Here is a 19,887-nt window from a genome sequence, read left to right as displayed (position 1 = left end):
ACATTTTTTATTCAGTATCAGTTTTTTTTCTTCTTAAATTTCAATACCAACAATTTAAAATAGGTTTTTTTTTCTTTTCTAGAGTTGAGCCATTGATTTAATTATAAGAAAGTAAAGTAACCGTTTTTGTTTAATATAAAATAATGTTTAAACAAATTACTTTATAGTTGTCCTTTATTGAAATTTTAATTTAGCGTAAATTTTTCTTCAGCTCAAGTTATAAGAATTTTTTTTTATTGATAAAAATTAATTTAACAATTTTTTCATAAAGTATGCATAAAGAACACATTTTAACTATCGATCTTCATGAAAAGTGGGAGAATTAGTGATGACTGTGCAAGTGAGGGTTTTTCTTATTACGTGTATAGATTATTACGGTTATATTTCAGAAAATCAGATATTCTACTTTTTTTTACATTCATAATGCAGTTACAATGTTCCACAAATATCACATACTCAATATTTCAATTAAAGCGAACATAATTTTCTATCTTTCTCATTTCTACGAATTTCACCTTATACATTTTATTAACATTAAATATTCATATTCATGTTATTCTGCAGAAAACGAGCCTTCTATTTTTTCTTCTTTCAGTTTTTTGCTTTTCATGCTTAATGCAATTACTTTTTTTTTTTTTTTATACAAATTTCATATATTTAGTATTTGAATTATAACAAAAAATTTTTTTTTCATTTTTAACTTTCTTTTTTCTACGAGTGTGCATTTAATTAATGTTAGCTGTAGAAAAACGGTTTAGATTATTTTCTAGAAAACAATTTTTATACTCTTTCATTCTTTACATGCATAATACAAAAATATTCAACTAATATCACATATTTAATATTTAAATTATAACAAGCATCAAATTTTGCAGATACAAATTATATGACTGAAATTTAACTTACTTTCTCGCTCATCATCGAACGCCATTATTCACTCAATAATTTAGGGTTTATCCTTTTCAAATAGGAATTTATTTGAATAATCCTGTACTCTTCCTTCAAAAAATATTACTAATAATCTACAGCTTTACTTAGTGAAATAACTATTTTGGTTCTTCCAACACTATAACAGATTCACCTCAACCGTTAACAATAGATATTGATAGAAAAAGTGTCATCTCAATTTTAAATGAAAATTTAGCTTTATCTAATTCAGTTATCGGTATCGTTGAACAATAAAGTTGAAAAAAAAAGAACTTTTTGAAAAGATGCCAAAAAAAAAGAAAAAAAAAAANAAAAAAAAAAAAAAAAAAAAAAAAAAAAACGTTGAGAAAATCTTTTATAGCGATAGCTTATCAAATATTTTTCTTCTGCTGTTATATTTCGAATCCGGGTTCTAAAAAAGAAGCCAATCAAAGTATAAACACTTTGATTTGAAATTAAAAAAAATGCTCTTTTAAAAGTTTTGAGTTAAAAGTATAATTAAAATTACGTCATGGAAAATGTAGTTATACTCACTGAATAAATAAGAAGCCTATCTATTTTCAAAAAAAAAAATAAATTGGAAAGATGTAAATATCTATAAAAAATCTTAATCCCTGTTTTAAATGTAACTAAATGCGGAAATTCTTTTATGGTAACAGACGCTATTTATTATTTCTGATAAAGCATTTTAAAGTTTCAATGAAATACTAATGATATTTAAAATTTAATGACTTCAAACTTCCCTCCGTTCGCTTCACTCACAAACCACCATGATTGTTTCGCATTCATCATTGTTCTTTTTCTCCGTAGAAGCCATTTTTCACTCAAAAAGAACATTTTGTTAATAAAATAATTAATTTTTATAAAATTATGTGACATCATTTTGTTAATATTGATATCACATAAATTTATAATAATAATAATTTATTTTGCAAACTTTTTATTAACTTCTTTATTTTATTAACTTATTATTTAATAATTTTTACCTAATTATTATTTTATCATAATCGTAACGAAATGACTTGAAAAGAAAGTAAAATAATAATAGTAATAATCAACTGTACTAGAAAAATTAATTTAAACTTAAGAATATATAATGTGAGATATAATACGAAGAATTACATGTGAAGTAATTTTACTTATATTGACTACAGTTCAAATGCCTGTAATAAAAGAATTGTATTTAACTCTTTTCACTTGACTTGGAACGGAAATTAGTTTGACAAAAAATTTTCTTGAACTGAGGAGTTTCTTGACGAATTTCCCTAAACGCAGCAAAACGCCCTCTTGTTAGAACCCAATACATACAAAACTTAAAAGGTATAGTAAGAAATTTGAAGACTTCGTTCTCAAAGAGAAAAAAAAAGTTATCAAAACTAAACTATATATACAATAAATAAAAACTACAGTATATACCAGGGGTGGCGAACCTTTATACACCAACGTGCCATTTTCTAAAAAATTGTTTAATGAAATCACAGACGTGCCGTTAAATAATTTTGACTTCATGATTATTGGGAAAATAATAATACTAAATACAATCAACTCAAATCTCTTTATTTACATTGAAAAGAAAATACATTTTGCAATGTCTCAGTTATACGCGTAATTCAACTTAAAGTAACATCAGTGGGACTTCTGTTATTGCAGATTAAATGACAAATAACTTATATTAGGTTGTAAGATATTAGTTTAAGCAGGACTGTTGATTTTTTTTACTAGTTATTTATTGTTAGCTTGTTTTTTATGGTTATTAATTGTTTTTTTTAGCATTAATTGTTAATTTTTTTATTAATAATTGTTTATTATTTTGTTTGTTTTTGTGAATTTTAATTTAATTGTTACATATGCTTCATAGTGTAATAACATTTGTGTAATAACAATTCAGAGTGCAATAACAATTGTGATCGGTGGCGTGCCCAAAATATTGCGTCGCGTGACATAAATGGCACGCGTGCCATTGGTTCGCCATCCCTGGTATATACAATACTAATGGTCAGCGACGGCAGGAAAGTAAGGTTGGTGGAAGCGAGCCTGAAGAGTTGCAAGAAAGAAAGAGAGAGAGAGAGATCTTAAAGTAGCTTTTTTTTCCTTTTTTTTTTTTTAAATGGAGGGTTTTTAGTTGACTAGTTTTTATGTTACGTTAAAATGTTGTTTGAAGTCTCATAATGTCTAAATTCCTCTTTGTTTTAATAAAGTTTTACATTTTCTTCAAGTTCAATGAGTTTATCTGGAGCATCGAGAAGTAATTATATCCTCTGACAAGTTACTTTAAACCGTGATGTCCAGTCCTATTGATAAGAAGGCCTTGTTTCCAAACAAACACCCAAAATAACTGAAAACGTTCTAAGCTTCTTTCCCCTGTATAAATAATAATCTAAAAATGCAATCTTATTTCTTTTAATTTCTAATCGAAAATTCCAAAAAATGACCGACAATTTAAGATCTCTAAGTACAGGAGGAGTTTGAAATTAACGATTTGCTGCATTCTGCTTAGAGAACAAGTTTTTATTCTCACTAAGTTAAAGATAACTCTTAGCTAATAAAACTAACAGAGTTTAGAGATAGCTCTGTGAATTAATAACTAAGCTGTGTTTTTAAAATGACTAATATTTGCAGCAATAGGTGCAATCTGTGTACAAAATTATCATTCAAGCAAACAAATATTTCTATTGAAATGAGTAAAATACGGAATATTTTATAATGAATCTCGCAACTTTTTAAGACTTTGCCACCTAAGCTAAACGCAACAAATCATACATTTCTATCTTCCTCCGTTTCTCTTTGATGAATTTTTTTGGTCGTTTTTTTATGCTCAGGATATTTATCGATGTGTTTAGTTAAAAGAACATGTTAAGTTTCATTCTGAAAACAGTAATATTTCAGTATTTAAGAAGACTTTATGATTGGTTTTAAATCGTGCATTAAATCTAAGTCTTTTTAAAAAAAAAGCAATTACCAAATTTAAAACCCCTATAAAAAATTCATAGATATTTCTATAGATTTTAAAGCTATTTTTCTCAAATTCACTAATGCCTTTTAACATGTTCTTTAATCAACTTCTACAACTTTTCAAATTTCAGTAGCTTTGTAAAACTTGACAGAAACATCATATATTATGACAAATCAAATTTATTATAATTAGTAAACAATAAATACATTTTGCTTCATTTCCACAACAAACAAAAAGTCGAAACGGCGAACAGATTTTGCAAATAGTTCAACAAACAACTGACACAATTAATTTTTGTGTTTCATCTTTTTTTGCCATAAAGTTCTTCCACCATTGTATCCAAGCGCTCCTGATCTTTCTCTAACAAAAGGGCGTCTACACATTGAGTGAAATAACTGTTCTTAAAGCAATTCGATCTGGAAAAAAAAATAATTAAAAATAGATTTTTTTTAACTTAACAGTTAGAGTTTAAATAATTTCCTCTTCTTAATCGAGCTATTTTTGACTAACCGAAAAGCTTGCATCATAGCTGTTGTTGTAGTTCATTTACGTCGCACTAGAGATGCACAATAAGCGGGGAAGGCCGCGGTTGAGATGGGCTGACTCAGTGGAGTCTGATTTTCTCGCAATTAATGAAAAGAATTGGAGATCAAAAGTAAATCGGAAGTCGTCATGGATTAATCTTCAGAGGAAGGCATTGGCTCACGTTGGACTGTCTGGCCAACTATGATGATGATGATGATGATGAGAGCTGCACAATGGGCTATTGGCGACGGTCTGCGAAACATCCCTGAGGATGATCCGAAGACATGCCATCATAATTTTGATCCTCTGCAGAGGGGATGGCTCCCCTGCTTTGGTAGCCCGACGACCTGCGCGAAATCGAGCTCTTTACGGTAGAACATTTTAACGAGAACCAATACCGCGCAACCTCGACCCCTATGCAGGCTGATCAAAATAGTCACCCGCCCGCACACTGACCTCAGCCAGTGATGCTTGACTTCGGTGATCTGCTGGGAACCGTGTCTTAACAATCAGTCCAATGCCCCATACATCATAGCATAATTTTATTTAGGTTCTTACTACTTGAGAAGAAGTGAAGTGATTATCCGTGACCATGTGTTTTAAACCAAATTTAATTGGATACCTGTAAGCGACGTCACCGGAGTGTGTCGAACCTGATTTAGTTTCTGAATCTACAAATGCCCTTATTTAGCCCCGATGACGTCACTTGCAGGTATCTAATTCTGACACAGATCATGAGTAAAGCATACAGCCATGGTTTTCTATTTCTGATGTTAATTGTATGCTTTTTATTGCATAAAATCAGAAAGTTTTTGAATTTGCAGATAGCATATTTCCTTTTACTAATGAAATATATAATCTAGCATATGAATAGGCGCTATGATTTCAAAAGGTTGACGAATTTTTTGTTGGTGCACTTTTACTTTAAAAAGTGGGTGGACATAGATTTGGATGTAACTGAGCCTTTGAATAAGTAAAAGTAAAAATTGGTTAAGTCAGAGGAAATTTTGCATTCTTAGAAAACTGATTACTTTTAAACATTACATGAATATGCATTCTTAGAAAACTGATTACTTTTAAACATTACATAAATATGCATTCGTTGAAAATTTTTAATAGATGGAAGTTATAATGAAAAGTTTTGCCATAAGAATTACTTTCTGGCAAAATCTAACACTCATGGAAGAGGCATTTTAAACAATTGCTCTTGCTGCTAATTTTTTCTTCTGCTATCATTATTAGAGCATAAGTCACTCGAGGCATTTGAAGAACAGAGTGGAAGAAGATATTATGCCACCTTTAAGTGAATTTGAGTAAAAACACGGGTTCTATTACGTAACAAGCTCTGATTCATATGTGTTTGAAAAAGAAAAAGCTCTCGCATGCCTCAGAATCGGTTTTTGTTTATATTCAGTGAATAGATGAAGCCTTTATTAAGAAAATATTTACGCTTTGGCTTTAGGCTTGATAATAAACTTAGCTACATCACAAAATAAAAATTTGACTAGTTATCCATTAGCTTTAATGTTTATACTATAACAATAAAAAATAAATATTAATGTTTACCATCATTTCCTGCACGGTACAATGAATGGAGGCGAAGCAATATACATATTTCTTGAGAGAAAGCTTTCGATCTGACAGACTCATTTAAAATATTTTTGTAATAGCGTTTCCATAACTGCAGAAAGGAGGGTTATTCCTCATTTTACTATTTTTAGCCAAAAATATTTGAAATTATATTCCACTCTGAAAACTTACATTGACTGTTACCTTAGCGCAGTAACTTCATCCACCGAGTCCTGTGAAATTTAAAGGTAAGTATAGAATATAGTATAGAATTATAGTATAGAAGAAAGAAGTTCACTATATTTATCGTGTTCCATCAAGATTTCAGGAGGGTGTCAATATTTTCTGCGTTTTGAGGGACTTTGCAGAGAATTTGAATAAATATACATTATTGCAACTTCACTAAGTTCACAGTAAAATTTTATTTCAACAATCACTATTACTAGCTTAATTTTTATATGCTAATAAAATTAAGCTAGTAATAGTGACACTTATCAATATTTTGTTTCAAAAACAATTATTCATTACACTAAAAAACAGCAAAAAATTAATTTTCACAAATAAAAATAAATTTTCAAATGATGTAAAAGATAAATATTTTTTAATAAGTTCAATGAAGTATGGCTCCTGATGACCACGCCTAATGCGAATTTTAAAGAAACTTTTGAAAAATGAAGTAAAATAAATATACACATTTGGGAATGCAAATTGATATTTAAAATGAGGGGGAAATGCTATCAAAATGTAACGAATCACTACTGAGGTAAGTTAGAAAAACATGTTTCTCCTCGGTAAAAACAGAGAAGAGTTGAAAGATAGTTCTTAAAAACCTCGAAATTTCATCAAACATTCGAACAAGTTTTGATGTTTTTTATGCCGCCTTCCTCTCTAGTGACTCGAATTTTTTTTCTTTTTTAATAGTTTATTAGTTTATTCTTAATTAAAAAGAAACTTGTTGTTCCAAACTTGCATACCTTTTTTTACGTAATTTTTGACAAAGGATTCCAAAAATATGTTAAGATTTAACAAATTAATTACGAATACTGCTTAGTTTAATTAATATTGAGCTGCTTAGTTAAATAACTAAGCAGCTTAAAATTGAAACATAAACATTTTTAAAAGAAGTTTTTGATATTAGCAATGGCACTAATTGCAAAACCTAGTACATTTTCAAATGGCTAATTTGAGAAGATGAAGAAAAGAAATTCATTTGGGTTTTTCTACAATATCTTTTATACTATTTTACAAAGCGGAACACTAAGGATTGAGCAAAATAATAACAAATCTAATTTAAATCCTCTCACCTGCATAAAGTGTGAACATCAGATTCTCTGAATAGTTGGTAACATTCTTCACAAACTCTATCCAGTCTAGCAAATTTCGATTTATCGTACACTCCCATGCATCCTAGTCCTGAAAAACTCCTTTTCACTTCAGTTTCAGGCGGAGCTGCAAACGATCTGAATAAAATGGCCAGGAACAGAAGACAGAAACCTAACCTAGTCATTGTTTCAGCTTAAAAAAAGTGAAAATAAATAAAAACTTGTTAGACGTTATTTTTGAAATATAATAGTTCAGAGTTAGATTTCTTTCTCAGAACAGAAACTGTAAACATTTTTTTCACCACTTTCTTTCGCAAAACTTCTTATTTGCTGCAAGATTGTCTGGGGTGCAATTTGATCCTTTAATCTTGTAAACTTTATTATTATTAACAAAGAGCAAAATGTAGAAACAGAACAAAGCATTGCGGCAAAATAAACAAACAAATAAAATAATAATATAAGAAACACGGGATTCCATTATTGAGCTATTTAGAGCCGTGGTGGCTAAGGGGATGGAAGATACGCCTTCCAATCAGGTGAACCGGGTTCGAATCCCAGCGATGATGGCTGAACCGAATTCCGCAGGCGGTTCTCTCCGACCAAGATGCTGACGTTAAAATATCCTCAGTGGTAGACGGATCTTGGGTGAGAGTCCTCTTGCCGTCAGCCTTACCGTGGGAGGTTTTCGTGGTTTTCCTCTCCATGTAACACAAATGTGGGTCAATTCCATCTCAAGCCCTCTACGAAGACAAATTTCTCCCAATACTTGATCTAGGAGTTCCCTTATCATTTGGATTGAGTTCAAAATTACAAGGTTACGGAGTTAAACAATAGTAGTCGTAAACCCAAAATTGGGTCGGCTGTTCAACAAAGGTTACTATTGAGCTATTTAATTACATCCGGCTGAATGCCTTGATTAATTCAAAAGATTGAAGAAATTTTGTTTGATAATTTGAAAGATGTTCGTTGACTTAACAGATACCAATTTTTTAACGGTAAAATTTAAAAAAGTGAAACAGATGTTTTACCAAAAGCGCGTGGAATTTTAACCTATTGTAATTCACTGCATCATTCGTTGAAAGTAGGGAATAAAAGAGAGTTTTTAAGCAATGATGGAAAGGTAGTTTTGATCTTGTTAGCTCATGGAAGCTTAACTAATTTTATTGCTTACCGAGCTAACAGCAAAAAGAAAAAAATATGTTTAACTGTTTTCAGACATTTTTTTTTGTGACTGATTACTTTTTAATAAAAGTTTCGGCCCACAAAACTATTACATAAAATGCATGGTAATAATAGACGCAAAATATTTTTATTTTTTATTTTGGATTGAAATTTTTGTTATTAAATTAAATGGCAGATTTTTAAGTGACAAATAATGATAAACAAAACAGATTTATTTTACTCTACATTCACGTTCAGTGCATTCTAAAATGTCGACGTTTGTAGATGTAAATGAGAAATAATGATATTTCTTAAATATTTCGAGCACCAAAATGACTATGTAAATAGTAAATTTTGACATTCCGCAGGACATGTTGACATTCACTAATTGTTGACCGAAACATGTTTAAAAAAAAGCTGTTGAAAATTAAGAATATGGTGTCTGATTAAAAAAAATTACGCCAGTCTCAAGATAGCACTTATTTCATTTAATTTAGATAAAACTTTTATATTTTAATAATATTAGCATAATAAAAAATTTAAACTTTTGTTTATTTACGTAGAATTTTTGGGAAATGCTAAAAAAAAAGAATTTCTAACAATGTAATTTTTATTAATTTTAAATCATTTCATTTCCAATTAAATCTTAAAAAACTTTGTTTCTTTAATTTTTTAAGATACGTTAAGATAACAAAAAAATCTAAATTTCAGTTTATTTTCGACGAATGCTTAAATAAGCGCTTATAAGCTTGACTTACATTTTAACGATTCTTTTTATTTCAAATCATTACATTTGCAGATAAATCTTAAAAATTCTTTAGTTTAAGATTTAATAAAATCAAAAAGAAGAAAAATAAAACTTCAGTTTAATTTTTTAGAACTTTCTGCGAAATATTAACAAAGACGAATAGCTTACACTTTTTCAATATTGTTTAATAAATCATTACATTAACGATTGAAAAATAAAACTTTTCTTGGTTTGATTTCTAGCGTTTAATAACATGAAGAAGACAAAATACTTGTACTTTAGTTTAATTTCGAAGAATTTTTTTTTGAGAAATTCGAACAAAAAATGAGAAATGCCCGAAGAAAAAATGAAATAATGAATAGCTTACGTTTTTACGATTCTTTTTAATTTTAAATCATTACATTTACATTTAAATCGGAAAAATTTGCATTTAAATCAGTAATGTTGATTTTTTAAACTATTCAATTCAATAAGCATCATATTTATTTGAGAAAATAATTTTATCTATTGAGAACTTACTTACTGATTGTGGTATGTTCTCGTTACTTGACTAAAAGCGATATTCTGCCGTTTTCTGTGTGACCAAATAAGGCATATATACTCTAAATCAGAATATCTTTACAGTTCCTTTGAGACTTACATCCATCTTACAAATCACGTATGTGCTTGGAGTAATCATCGATTGTCGTCTTACGTGACATTTTTCTTCTCTTGGAGTACATATTATACGACGAACTTCAACCTTAGAGAATATCTCATAATAATTGCAGATGCTTCTGAGAATTAATAACACTATCTCTGGACAATGTCTAGGGAATTCAGTGCTAAGTTTGCTGGACAGACGGAATTCTGTGGCTTCGTGAAGAAAGGAAGTGGCCATTTGTGATTTGAAGTATGAAGAAAAGAAGAAACAGAAAGACTTTACCCACGGTATATCTTCTGAGGATTTGATCTGAAAGTTTATTTGTGTTTCGCAATTTAGAGATAAGCCAAATGTAAATAAAATTTAAGTTTCGCTTAAATATTTACAAATATGAACTGTTAAGGGGTACAAGAGTTGCAAATAAATAACATTTTTTAGATACAGGATATTATAAGAAGATTTGCAAATTTTGAAATCGAAGCATATATTACTCTTTTTCATCTTCAGAATTCACTATTAAACATGCCCAAAATTTTATATTTGTTGGGAAACAAAATAATTTTACTTATCTTGGTTAACTTATGGATCTGAAACATGATCCTTAATTAAATCACAAGCAGACCGGCTAGCTGTTTTTGAGGCTTGAGGAAAAAAATTTCGGTGCTATAAATTTCGATCGCTTATGGAGACTATGACATAATTTTGATCTATATAGGCTATTCAAGAAAGCTGATACCAACAAATACAACAAAATAAGTCGCTTAAAGCTTGTGGGTCACACCTGTCGAATGGACCCTTCTTCCTTGACATTTAAGATCTTCAATTACAAACCAATACAATATAGGAGTAGCGGCGGGGACAGCCAATATTTTGCCACAATGCAAATTTTTTCGCAGTTGATTGCATAATTAAAAAAAAAACTTTCTTTTTTAATGACTGAACAAAAATTAAGGTTATTATATCCACTATTGTATTTTTTATTTAGATCTTTTCCCGCTTTTATTATTATTTTTTTTTAATTAGTCAGGCTTATTCTAATACTTTCATCAGAGACAAAAGGTCACTTTCAAAAAGAGAAAAATATTTTAAATTATTGACTTAATTATCGTCTGCTTTAAGAAACTATTAGGGTAATTTTGTTCCATGTATTAACTCGTGGGTGCTCGTTAAAGCAGCTGTTTGAAAAAGCAGGTGAAGTGAATATCGGTTTGTTTTTTTAAAAGAGTAAAAGGTGTACTAATTAAGACTTCGGTAATGCACCCATTTTCTGGAATGTACTCGGCTAAAAGCTTGGTCTTTCAAAATAAGATCGTTTGCTTCATTTAAAATTTTAATTCCAACTTTCTTTTTCTTTTTAAAAATAACATTAAGGTCTAGTAATAAAACATAACTTTATTTTGCAAATTTATAGTTACTTTTTTAACTAGTCATTTTTACCGGTATACTTACTTATTTTATCTGGATAAAACATTAGTTAGCACATGTTTCGAATTCAGATGTTAAATCAAACGAAAAACGAAACAAAACAAGAAAAATAATAATTTTCATTCTGAATAACCTTGTAGATGGTAGGAATGAAATAAAATTCTGTCCTTTCAGTATAAAAAATAATATATTTACATAAAACTCTTTAAAAATTAAAGCTTCTGTGAGAGAAATTCATTACCATATAATCATTTCTACCTAAAGGAGAAATAAAAGGGTATAATTAACTATGAATACTTTATAATTCAATCTAAGCGTCACTAATCTAGCCAAATGTTTGAATTAAAATAAAGAATGGAATGAATTCGTAATTTCAACTTCGGCTTTTTTTTTTTACTTGGTTAGGGTTTTGTTTATTCGACATTTTTTCCCCTTTGGTTGTTTATTTTTAGTCTTTTAAAGTTCATTTTTATATATATAGTGCACACCTTATGTATGATAGCGTATATTTAAAATCGCTTGGGAAATATTGTTTTGAGTACGGTTCGAAAATTAAATTGCCCGACGTGCCGAAATATGCAATTTTTACCCTTATATGCCCGGGTAAGCATGTGAAATATTCAGTGATATTCTGAAATACTGACTAATCTCACCTCAAATTTTGAAGAAATCAAGGGAAAGATAATAAATAAAATCAATTATATTTGATAAGACCTAAATATTATTGAATTTAATTATCTAGATAAGAATTTATTAAACAAAGTTTTATAATTTTTGACTTCTCTGGTAATGCTTATTTTTAATTTAAAAAAAGTTAATAGTTTCATAATTTAAACGCACACATTTAATGCTTTGTGTTTAAGCATTTGGCATATTTTTGAATAATTTGATTCTTATGCGCATAAATATCAGTTGTCATAATTGTCTAAAAATCAAAGTAAATAATTATTTTTTTTCTATATTTATTTTTAAATAAATACTTTCGTTTTAAAATACCTTTCTTCTTTATTTAGAATATTTAGTTTTGAATTGTATGACTTAATATCACTTACTTTAATTCATTCACTTCCTAATGTCAATAAAAAATTATATAGATATTGCTGTATTCTTTTAAAATTAAGTTTTCTTACATCCTTTGTTATATTAATAAAATGATAATAATACATTAATAAAGCGTCCTTATTTTCGAAACTATTAAAGTCCATAATTTAATATAATATGCGACAACTGTGTTTTCAAATCTATTTTTCACTTCTGATCTGGATTAACTCTAATGACTATAGAGCAAGAAATAACGAAACAATTGATGGAACCTGAAGGATCCAAAATGTTGACCAATCATTTTACCAAATCGTCAAGAAGAATTACTTTAGTCTAGGTTGTTTCCTGTATTAAAACATTTAATAAGGGCTAAATTGTATGTTTAGTGTTTCATATAAGCAAAATTAACATTATAACTCTTTTAAAATCTCACCATTTTCTTCTAGTGTAAGCTGATTAATTTTTTCGGGGAATCGAGTGACCTAATTCTAATTAAATTTTTTTGAGGATATAAGGGAGCATTAAACAATTAAAAGATTTCAAATATTTAATAATTTCGCATTTCTTAAATTAAATATTCGCTGTCGAGAAAAGCAAAGAAAGTTGAAGATCAAATGAACAAATTCGAATAAAATTTTTTGGAATAACAAACTTTCTCAAGTAAAAATTGATAAATATTCCTTAATTATTCCCTTACATTTAATGTAAGTTCATCTCCTTAAAGTAGTGAAGTAGTTACGAAATTCCAAAGTAGTTTGCAGTCACTAGATTAACGTAGCTGTAATTAACTACATTTGTAACAAAGTAGTTCTTGTAGACTGCAAAAATAACGTAATTTTTCCGACCACTGTCTCGGTCTATTTGGGCTCGCAAGCAAAATTAAATTTATGAAACTTGTGCAGCAAATAGACTGATGAAATTTGTTTGCTTTACACAGCTTAATTCTGAACCCCTTCTTATTAACGCAATAGCAGGTTTGACCATCTGTTTAAAACTGGAGGCCAAAAACATTCATTTTAAAAATATTTTTAAGAACAATCCTCTTGTTTGACCTGACAGACTTATCAAGGTCTTATTCTAAGTTGTTACATTAAGTAGAATGCTATGTTCCTTGAGGCAAATAACCACAAATTTAATAATTTGCACCATACATTTTTATTCAAAGAAAATATTTTGTGCTTTGTTATACATTTTGCTTATCATTCAACATCAACAGTATTTTTTCAACATCCCATAGCTGTTCTAAGCTATATTTATCTTCTCTTTCCATAAAGCTGATCTACCATGTAATCCAATTGCAATCGATCTTTTCGCAGTAATAATGCGTCAACACATTGAGTAAAGAAGTCATTCTTGAAACAGTTGGACCTAAAAATTAAAGTAAACTGAATTATAATTTCATATCACATCTGGAAAACAATGTACTGTTTATCTAAATGTATTTTGCATTTTAAAAAGTGAAAACGAAGTTTAAACTTTACTAATATATTTTCACTTTACAAGATTGTGTATAGGCTGTTTCATAAAGACCACCCTTGATGCATATTTTTAGAATACCAAATTTTTATCTTTGATTGCTAAACAACTAAAACTAGTCTCAGCAGGAAATTCCTCAAACATCATAGACACTGCCCTTATGGCAATGTAAGTTAATTCTGTAGTTAAAATTTACCACATTATTTAAATTATTGTCTCATTGTAAATATATAATACTGATTTAGCCTTATTGAAAATATCTTCAGTTGCAATATGAAAACTTAAAAAACTTTCTGATTAATTTGAGAAGAAAAATTTATTAGTAGCTTTTTCAAATCACCAACGTTTTTGATTATGTTCAGTCACTTGATAATGTCAATGATTTGATTAAAATATTGCATTCATAAACAATAGTTATATACGAGTAAAATAATATTAGTTGGATACTTGCAACTAATCACATCATTGTGTCCAATCACGTGGTTGTGCATGGCTCGTTAACGTTACAGCTTTAAGGCTTGGGTTTATTATCAGGCTTAATCAATTTTCGGATTAAAAATTGGAAACTTGCAAGTGACGTCACGCATGTGCATCGAACCTGATTGGCTGACCCACGCGTAACGTAGCATGCAAGTACCCAATTATGAGTCACTTGCCCTCCTATCGAGTGACTACTTTTATGAGCATATTAAAACTGGCATGAAAAAAAAATATTTTGAAACACATAAAGTTACATTCGAAAATCCGAATAAAATAACTGTACGTTTCAAAGTTTCTGATAAAGTTTCAAAATTTTTGATAGTTCTTAAAAAAAAAAAACATTTTGATACATAATTCTAGCGTTCTTGTTGAAAAGAAATCATTAATATGATAGATGAATTGGTTTATTGGATTTACACACATTTGTTGCTGTTGTTGTTGTTGTTCATTTACGTCGCACTAGAGCTGCACAATGGGCTATTGGCGACGGTCTGGGAAACATCCCTGAGGATGATCCGAAGACACGCCATCACAATTTTGATCCTCCGCAGACATGATGGCACCCCCGCTTCGGTAGCCCGACGACCTGCACGCGAAGTCGAGCACTTTACGGTAGGACAGTTTAGCAAGGACCAATACCGCACACCCTCGGTCCCTACGCTGATCCAAGGTACGCTGATCCAAGGATCCAAGGATTGGTAAGCTGATCCAAGTGGTCACCCACCCGCACACTGACCGTAGCCAGTGATGCTTGACTTCGGTGATCTGCTGGGAACCGTGTCTTAACGATCAGTCCACTGCGGGACTGCACACATTTGTAGGCTTGTGTGATCAATTTAGGCTTATAAACCTTTGTCAAATAGAAGGATATAAAGCCCAATACAAAGAACAGCTTGAAGATACATCCAGGGTACATACAGCAGGATTTGAACCCGCGACCTCCACGCTTAGCATAGCGTTTGGCGAGTGATAGCGCTCGGTCTGGGAGGCCCCTGTGATGGATGAAGGAGTCATAAATGAGTAGTCTATTAAGAGAAAAATTATTGCCAAAATCTGTCAATTAACTAAAAAGGACAAACATTATAGGTGAATAAGCTTTTAAGGTCATTTTAATTTTCGGATGAAATCAAAATGTTTTCGGACTTCGTTATTTGTCTTTTTCGAAAATAAATCTTAACATAATTAGTTTATTTCCGATAGTCAAAAGATTTTGCATCTTTTTCAGTTTAGTTAACTTTGACATAAAGTAAAGAGCATTTTCACTAGATGCAATTTTTTCCCGCATGCCAATGAGAACCTGGATTAGAAAGTTTCTCGTGGGGGAAGTAATAAGAGGCCAGTTGATGACTGCCCGGTGATGGTCTATTTTAGTGGAAGAATGAAGGTGGCCGGACGTAAAAGAGTGTGAAATCTCCATAAAAGTTCTCAAAATGTATTTTAAAAAAGTTAGTTTTTCTTAAGTAAATGATTCTAGGTTCATGTACTTACGAATCACAACTAATACTGTCACCGTTACCTTATATCTTGATAATTGCAGAAACAAAGAGTGGACCATACCTGCAAGATGTGTGAACGTCAGATTCCCTGACGAGTTGATAACACTCTTCACAAACTCTGTCAAGTCTGGCGAATTTCGACTTATCATAGACGCCCATGCAGCCAAGGTCAGAAAAACCCCTCTTGTCGACATCTCTTTCGGCTGTAATAGCCACTGCGATGAAGAGGACGGAAAAAATGGAGGGCAGGAAAATATATTTCATGGTCCTGTCTGAACAAATAAATAAATAAATAACTTAATTACTAAAAAAAATATTCAAAGTTTAAGAAATATTTTCAAGTTGGATGCCACTGTGCATAATTTAGGTAATGTATTCAATTCGAAAAGATTCAAAGGTGGGATTTATATTTTACAGAAATCGCAGAGTTTTGTAATCTAAGTAATTTCAGGGTGACATTTTTTCGTGATCAATGTCCTTAGAAATAGAATAAAAGTAATGTTAGTTTTCCAGAAGTAATGTTAGTTCTTTGTATAAATTTGCAGACATGCTACTATTGAAATAGTGAGAAATCGGGGAGAAAATAGTTAAATATAATAATCGGTAAATGTCGACTTCTAAAAAATATAATGCGAAAACAGAGAAGAAACAAATATCAGCACCGCGATATATTAACGATATATTTCATTCACTCATCAGTGTGCATAAAGTATTCAAATCTAAAATTTCGAAATTAAGATAAGATGTCTTGTGTGTGTATGTTACAGAAATGAAAGTGTCTTGAAATTTAATCGAAACCAGAGTGCAAGCGTTCTGGGTGTTTTAGAAATAATTGTATGAGTGTGTTTTAGAAATATTAATAATCTGTATGAATTTGTAGGTATATATGATATATCGAAACCAGAGTGCAAGTATTTTCGTGTCAGTCTGTTTTAGAAATATTAATAGTTCTTTGTATAAATTTGTTAGTATACTGAAGTTAAAATTATGAAGAATCGGAAAAAATATTATAAAATAAATGCTATATTATCGATTAATGCCAACTTCTGGGAAGTACAATGCATAAAAATAAAGAAAGAAAAGAAAAGGAAAATTTATCGTGTAATTAATCGTGGATTCGCTTATGTCATGATTCAAAAGACAACCAGGCTGGACACACACGCGTGACGTCGCTTGCAGGTATCCAATCAAATCTGATCCGAAAATTCATTAAGCGTGATAATAAACCAAGTCTAATAGTTACAACTTTAATACACCAAGCACAAGCACGTGATTAGGCCCAGTCATGTGATTTCAGCGCTCCCGCGGTTGGGCTTAATAGCGTTCTTCTTCGCGCGTTGCAAGTACCTATATTGAAGAACTGCCAAATGCCAAAAATTTGCATTCCTTAAAGTTGCTTTTACTCTTTGCATATTTCATCATACGTCTGGAACTATTGAAGCGAAATAATAACGTTTAGTAAAACTCGTTTATGCAAATATATTTCAGCATAAATAATTATTTTTTAAATCATTTATTATTATATTTAGGCTAAATAATGATCGGAAAAGTTTTGAATAGTATAAACTTTCACGTCATTTCAAACTACGAAATTTCAATTAACTGAATAAAATCTTATGAAATCGGTCGAGAAAACTAATTCTAAGAATAAGATATTTCTTTAATTTATGTGTGTGTATCTAATGTATACTTTTTGGGGATATTTCCGTATCGTGATCTGTCGCGCCAACTACAATCGCCAAGGTGCCAAAAAGATTTTAAACTTGCAATTTAAAAAAAGAAATATATATATATATACTCGTATGTTTCACCGGGGATCGTGGCTACGAGTTATACCTTTTGAGTTGATCCCTTTCTGTGATGTTTTTTCTTCGGGCCGCTGCCCGGAAGTTGCCAAGACGTGGCGATTATTTTGCCACAGATCACGATACGGAAATCTCCCCTGCATTTTGACTCTTCTTTAAAAAATATGTAAAAAAAAAAAAAAAAAAAACGTTTATTGCAGAAGATCCTGAATATAACACTGCACAGGATGCACCTGAATGCACATTTCTGTTAAGATTCATGTCAAACAAAAATTAATATTTTACATAAGATAAGGAAATCCAGCATACATTATGAAGGGTATTAATGAAATTAATATTGATAAAAATATGGATATGAATATGGATAAAAAATTTCTATTTCGTGGTACTAAAAAATTATTATATAACATTAAAACTCATATTGTTACTGAAATAATTCAAGCAATATGTAATATTGCGTGAAAGACAGACTTTTCAGATTGATTCAGGTAAATCAATATAATAGGTTAGATATTTTTTTATTGTTTTTTTTACAAACAAATGGTTTCTATTTTATGATAAATCAATAAATATCTCAATACTAAGAAAGTGTATTGATTATTTCATAATAATGCTTTATTCAAAGGTCATTTCAGAAATGAATGCAGATATGTGATATAGATTATTATTCACGAAAAATTTAAAACCTAAGATGACATAGACATGTGAAGATGAATGTAAGTTAATATGAAACGTATTTAAATTTATTTTATATCTTTTTAATAATGACGCATGCTAGTATTTGCTATAATTAATATATATTTTTCCTATAACATTCTTAAAGGAATCTATATATTTCTAATATGCAAGCGAAAACAAAATGGAATATCTTTTTTTAGAGAAGGAACATTCAAAACACGTCTGAAAAATATTTGTAAATAAACAGAATTCGGAAATTTCAACAATCAAATCAAAGCAGAAGTTTTATAAAAATAATGTTATTCATATATATGCATACATGCGAAATTTAAACTAATAATATATGCAATATTACTTAATACAGCTTTGTTTTAAAATTGTTTTTTTAAGAACTTAATTTTATCCTAAAATTAATTTCTGAATTTTTAAAATTTTTAAAAGCTTAAGAATATCTTTCTTCGACTTAAACATATAGTAATAAATAGAAAGACATTGAAGAAAATAAAATTAATGCATTATCATAAACATATAAAAAATTATTTTTCACATAGCTTCCAATATTACAAAGACGAGAAATAAAGATTCTTACTTTTTTAACAAATTAAGCCTTTAAAGAACGTAACTTTTTTCATTTCATTAGTGCCCATATAAATTAAAAGTGATGAAAGCATTTCGTAAACTGTTATTCTTATATAAGACGCATGGTTTTTCTTTAAAAAAACTGTTTTTGATAAAGGTTTGGGACATGATATTTGTCTATTATTTTAATATAAATTTTCTTTAATGCATAAATATAATATAAATATATATATAAATATAAATATTTATATAATAATATTTATATAATATAATATTTATATAATATAAATATTTAAGTAAATTTTTCGAATAATTAAATATAAATTTGTCGAATAATTAAATAAAATTAACTTATTTAAAGTATTTTTTTCGATAAAAGTCGAAAAAATTATTTGTCAATTGCCATATTTGTCATCGATATAACATACCCTATGAATTCGCATTTACCATAAAAGGGCAATTTTTAATACTAATTAATTTTAATTTTATTCAGCTAAGTTAACAATACTTTTAAAATTTGTATGCATTATTAACTTACAGCTTTTGTAAAAAATAAAATAAAACTATGCAGTCATATAAGTCATAAATCATATAAGTAAATGATAACTTACTTTCCTTATTAGTAAAATACTATCTGAATGACTTTATCATCTCTATCAAACATTATATATATACTTTTTCATTTCCCTATGGGTAAAATTGATAATTACCTCACGCGTTTGCGTGGCATGTATAGTTAAGACATGTGGTTATTTACTACAGATTATTTAGTAGCTGACCTTAGGGATTTTTATGGAGAGGGAAAACAAGATGAACTAATAACTTTTTAGGAAAAGTTTCCAATTATGTTATTGGCATTGGTATTTTTCCTCGCCTTTAGAGATAAGTCAAAAGCTGAAATTACTTTTCCAAAAATATAAGAGAAAACGATCTATTAAATGTATCTCAGGGGCGATAGACTCAATTTTAGATACATATGTTTATAGAGAAGGATGAAAAATGTCACACAAATTTCAGACACATATCATACTTACCATTCGAGTTTACTTTGACTGGGAG

At 29.4% G+C, this 19,887-nt stretch overlaps 3 protein-coding genes across 3 annotated transcripts in view; all 3 read right to left on the bottom strand.

The window, feature by feature from the left end:
* LOC107444061 (barrier to autointegration factor) overlaps window positions 1–1,146 on the bottom strand; it is a 17,271-nt gene extending 16,125 nt beyond the window's left edge. Inside the window, exon 1 of the mRNA XM_016058128.3 lies at window positions 907–1,146. Coding sequence (XP_015913614.1) covers window positions 907–931 — 25 coding nt within the window. The 5' untranslated portion in view covers window positions 932–1,146. The remainder of the gene's footprint in view (window positions 1–906) is intronic.
* Window positions 1,147–4,041: 2,895 nt separating this feature from the next.
* LOC107444060 (ion transport peptide-like) lies at window positions 4,042–10,086 on the bottom strand. The gene is made up of 3 exons (XM_016058126.4): window positions 9,725–10,086; window positions 7,279–7,489; window positions 4,042–4,296 (listed from the first exon to the last, which is right to left on the bottom strand). The coding sequence occupies exons 2-3, from the start codon at window positions 7,479–7,481 to the stop codon at window positions 4,182–4,184; spliced, it is 318 nt and encodes a 105-aa protein (XP_015913612.1). The 5' UTR covers window positions 7,482–7,489; window positions 9,725–10,086; the 3' UTR covers window positions 4,042–4,181.
* A 3,359-nt stretch (window positions 10,087–13,445) lies between these two features.
* Window positions 13,446–19,887, bottom strand: LOC107444034 (crustacean hyperglycemic hormone). Its single transcript, XM_016058081.3, has 3 exons — window positions 19,863–19,887; window positions 15,828–16,038; window positions 13,446–13,682 (listed from the first exon to the last, which is right to left on the bottom strand). The coding sequence occupies exons 2-3, from the start codon at window positions 16,028–16,030 to the stop codon at window positions 13,568–13,570; spliced, it is 318 nt and encodes a 105-aa protein (XP_015913567.1). The 5' UTR covers window positions 16,031–16,038; window positions 19,863–19,887; the 3' UTR covers window positions 13,446–13,567.

This window comes from Parasteatoda tepidariorum, chromosome 3 (assembly GCF_043381705.1).
Source record: "Parasteatoda tepidariorum isolate YZ-2023 chromosome 3, CAS_Ptep_4.0, whole genome shotgun sequence".
Lineage (NCBI taxonomy): Eukaryota > Metazoa > Arthropoda > Arachnida > Araneae > Theridiidae > Parasteatoda > Parasteatoda tepidariorum.
Note: the sequence above shows the minus strand (reverse complement) of the source record. Positions and strands in the feature narration are given on the sequence as shown.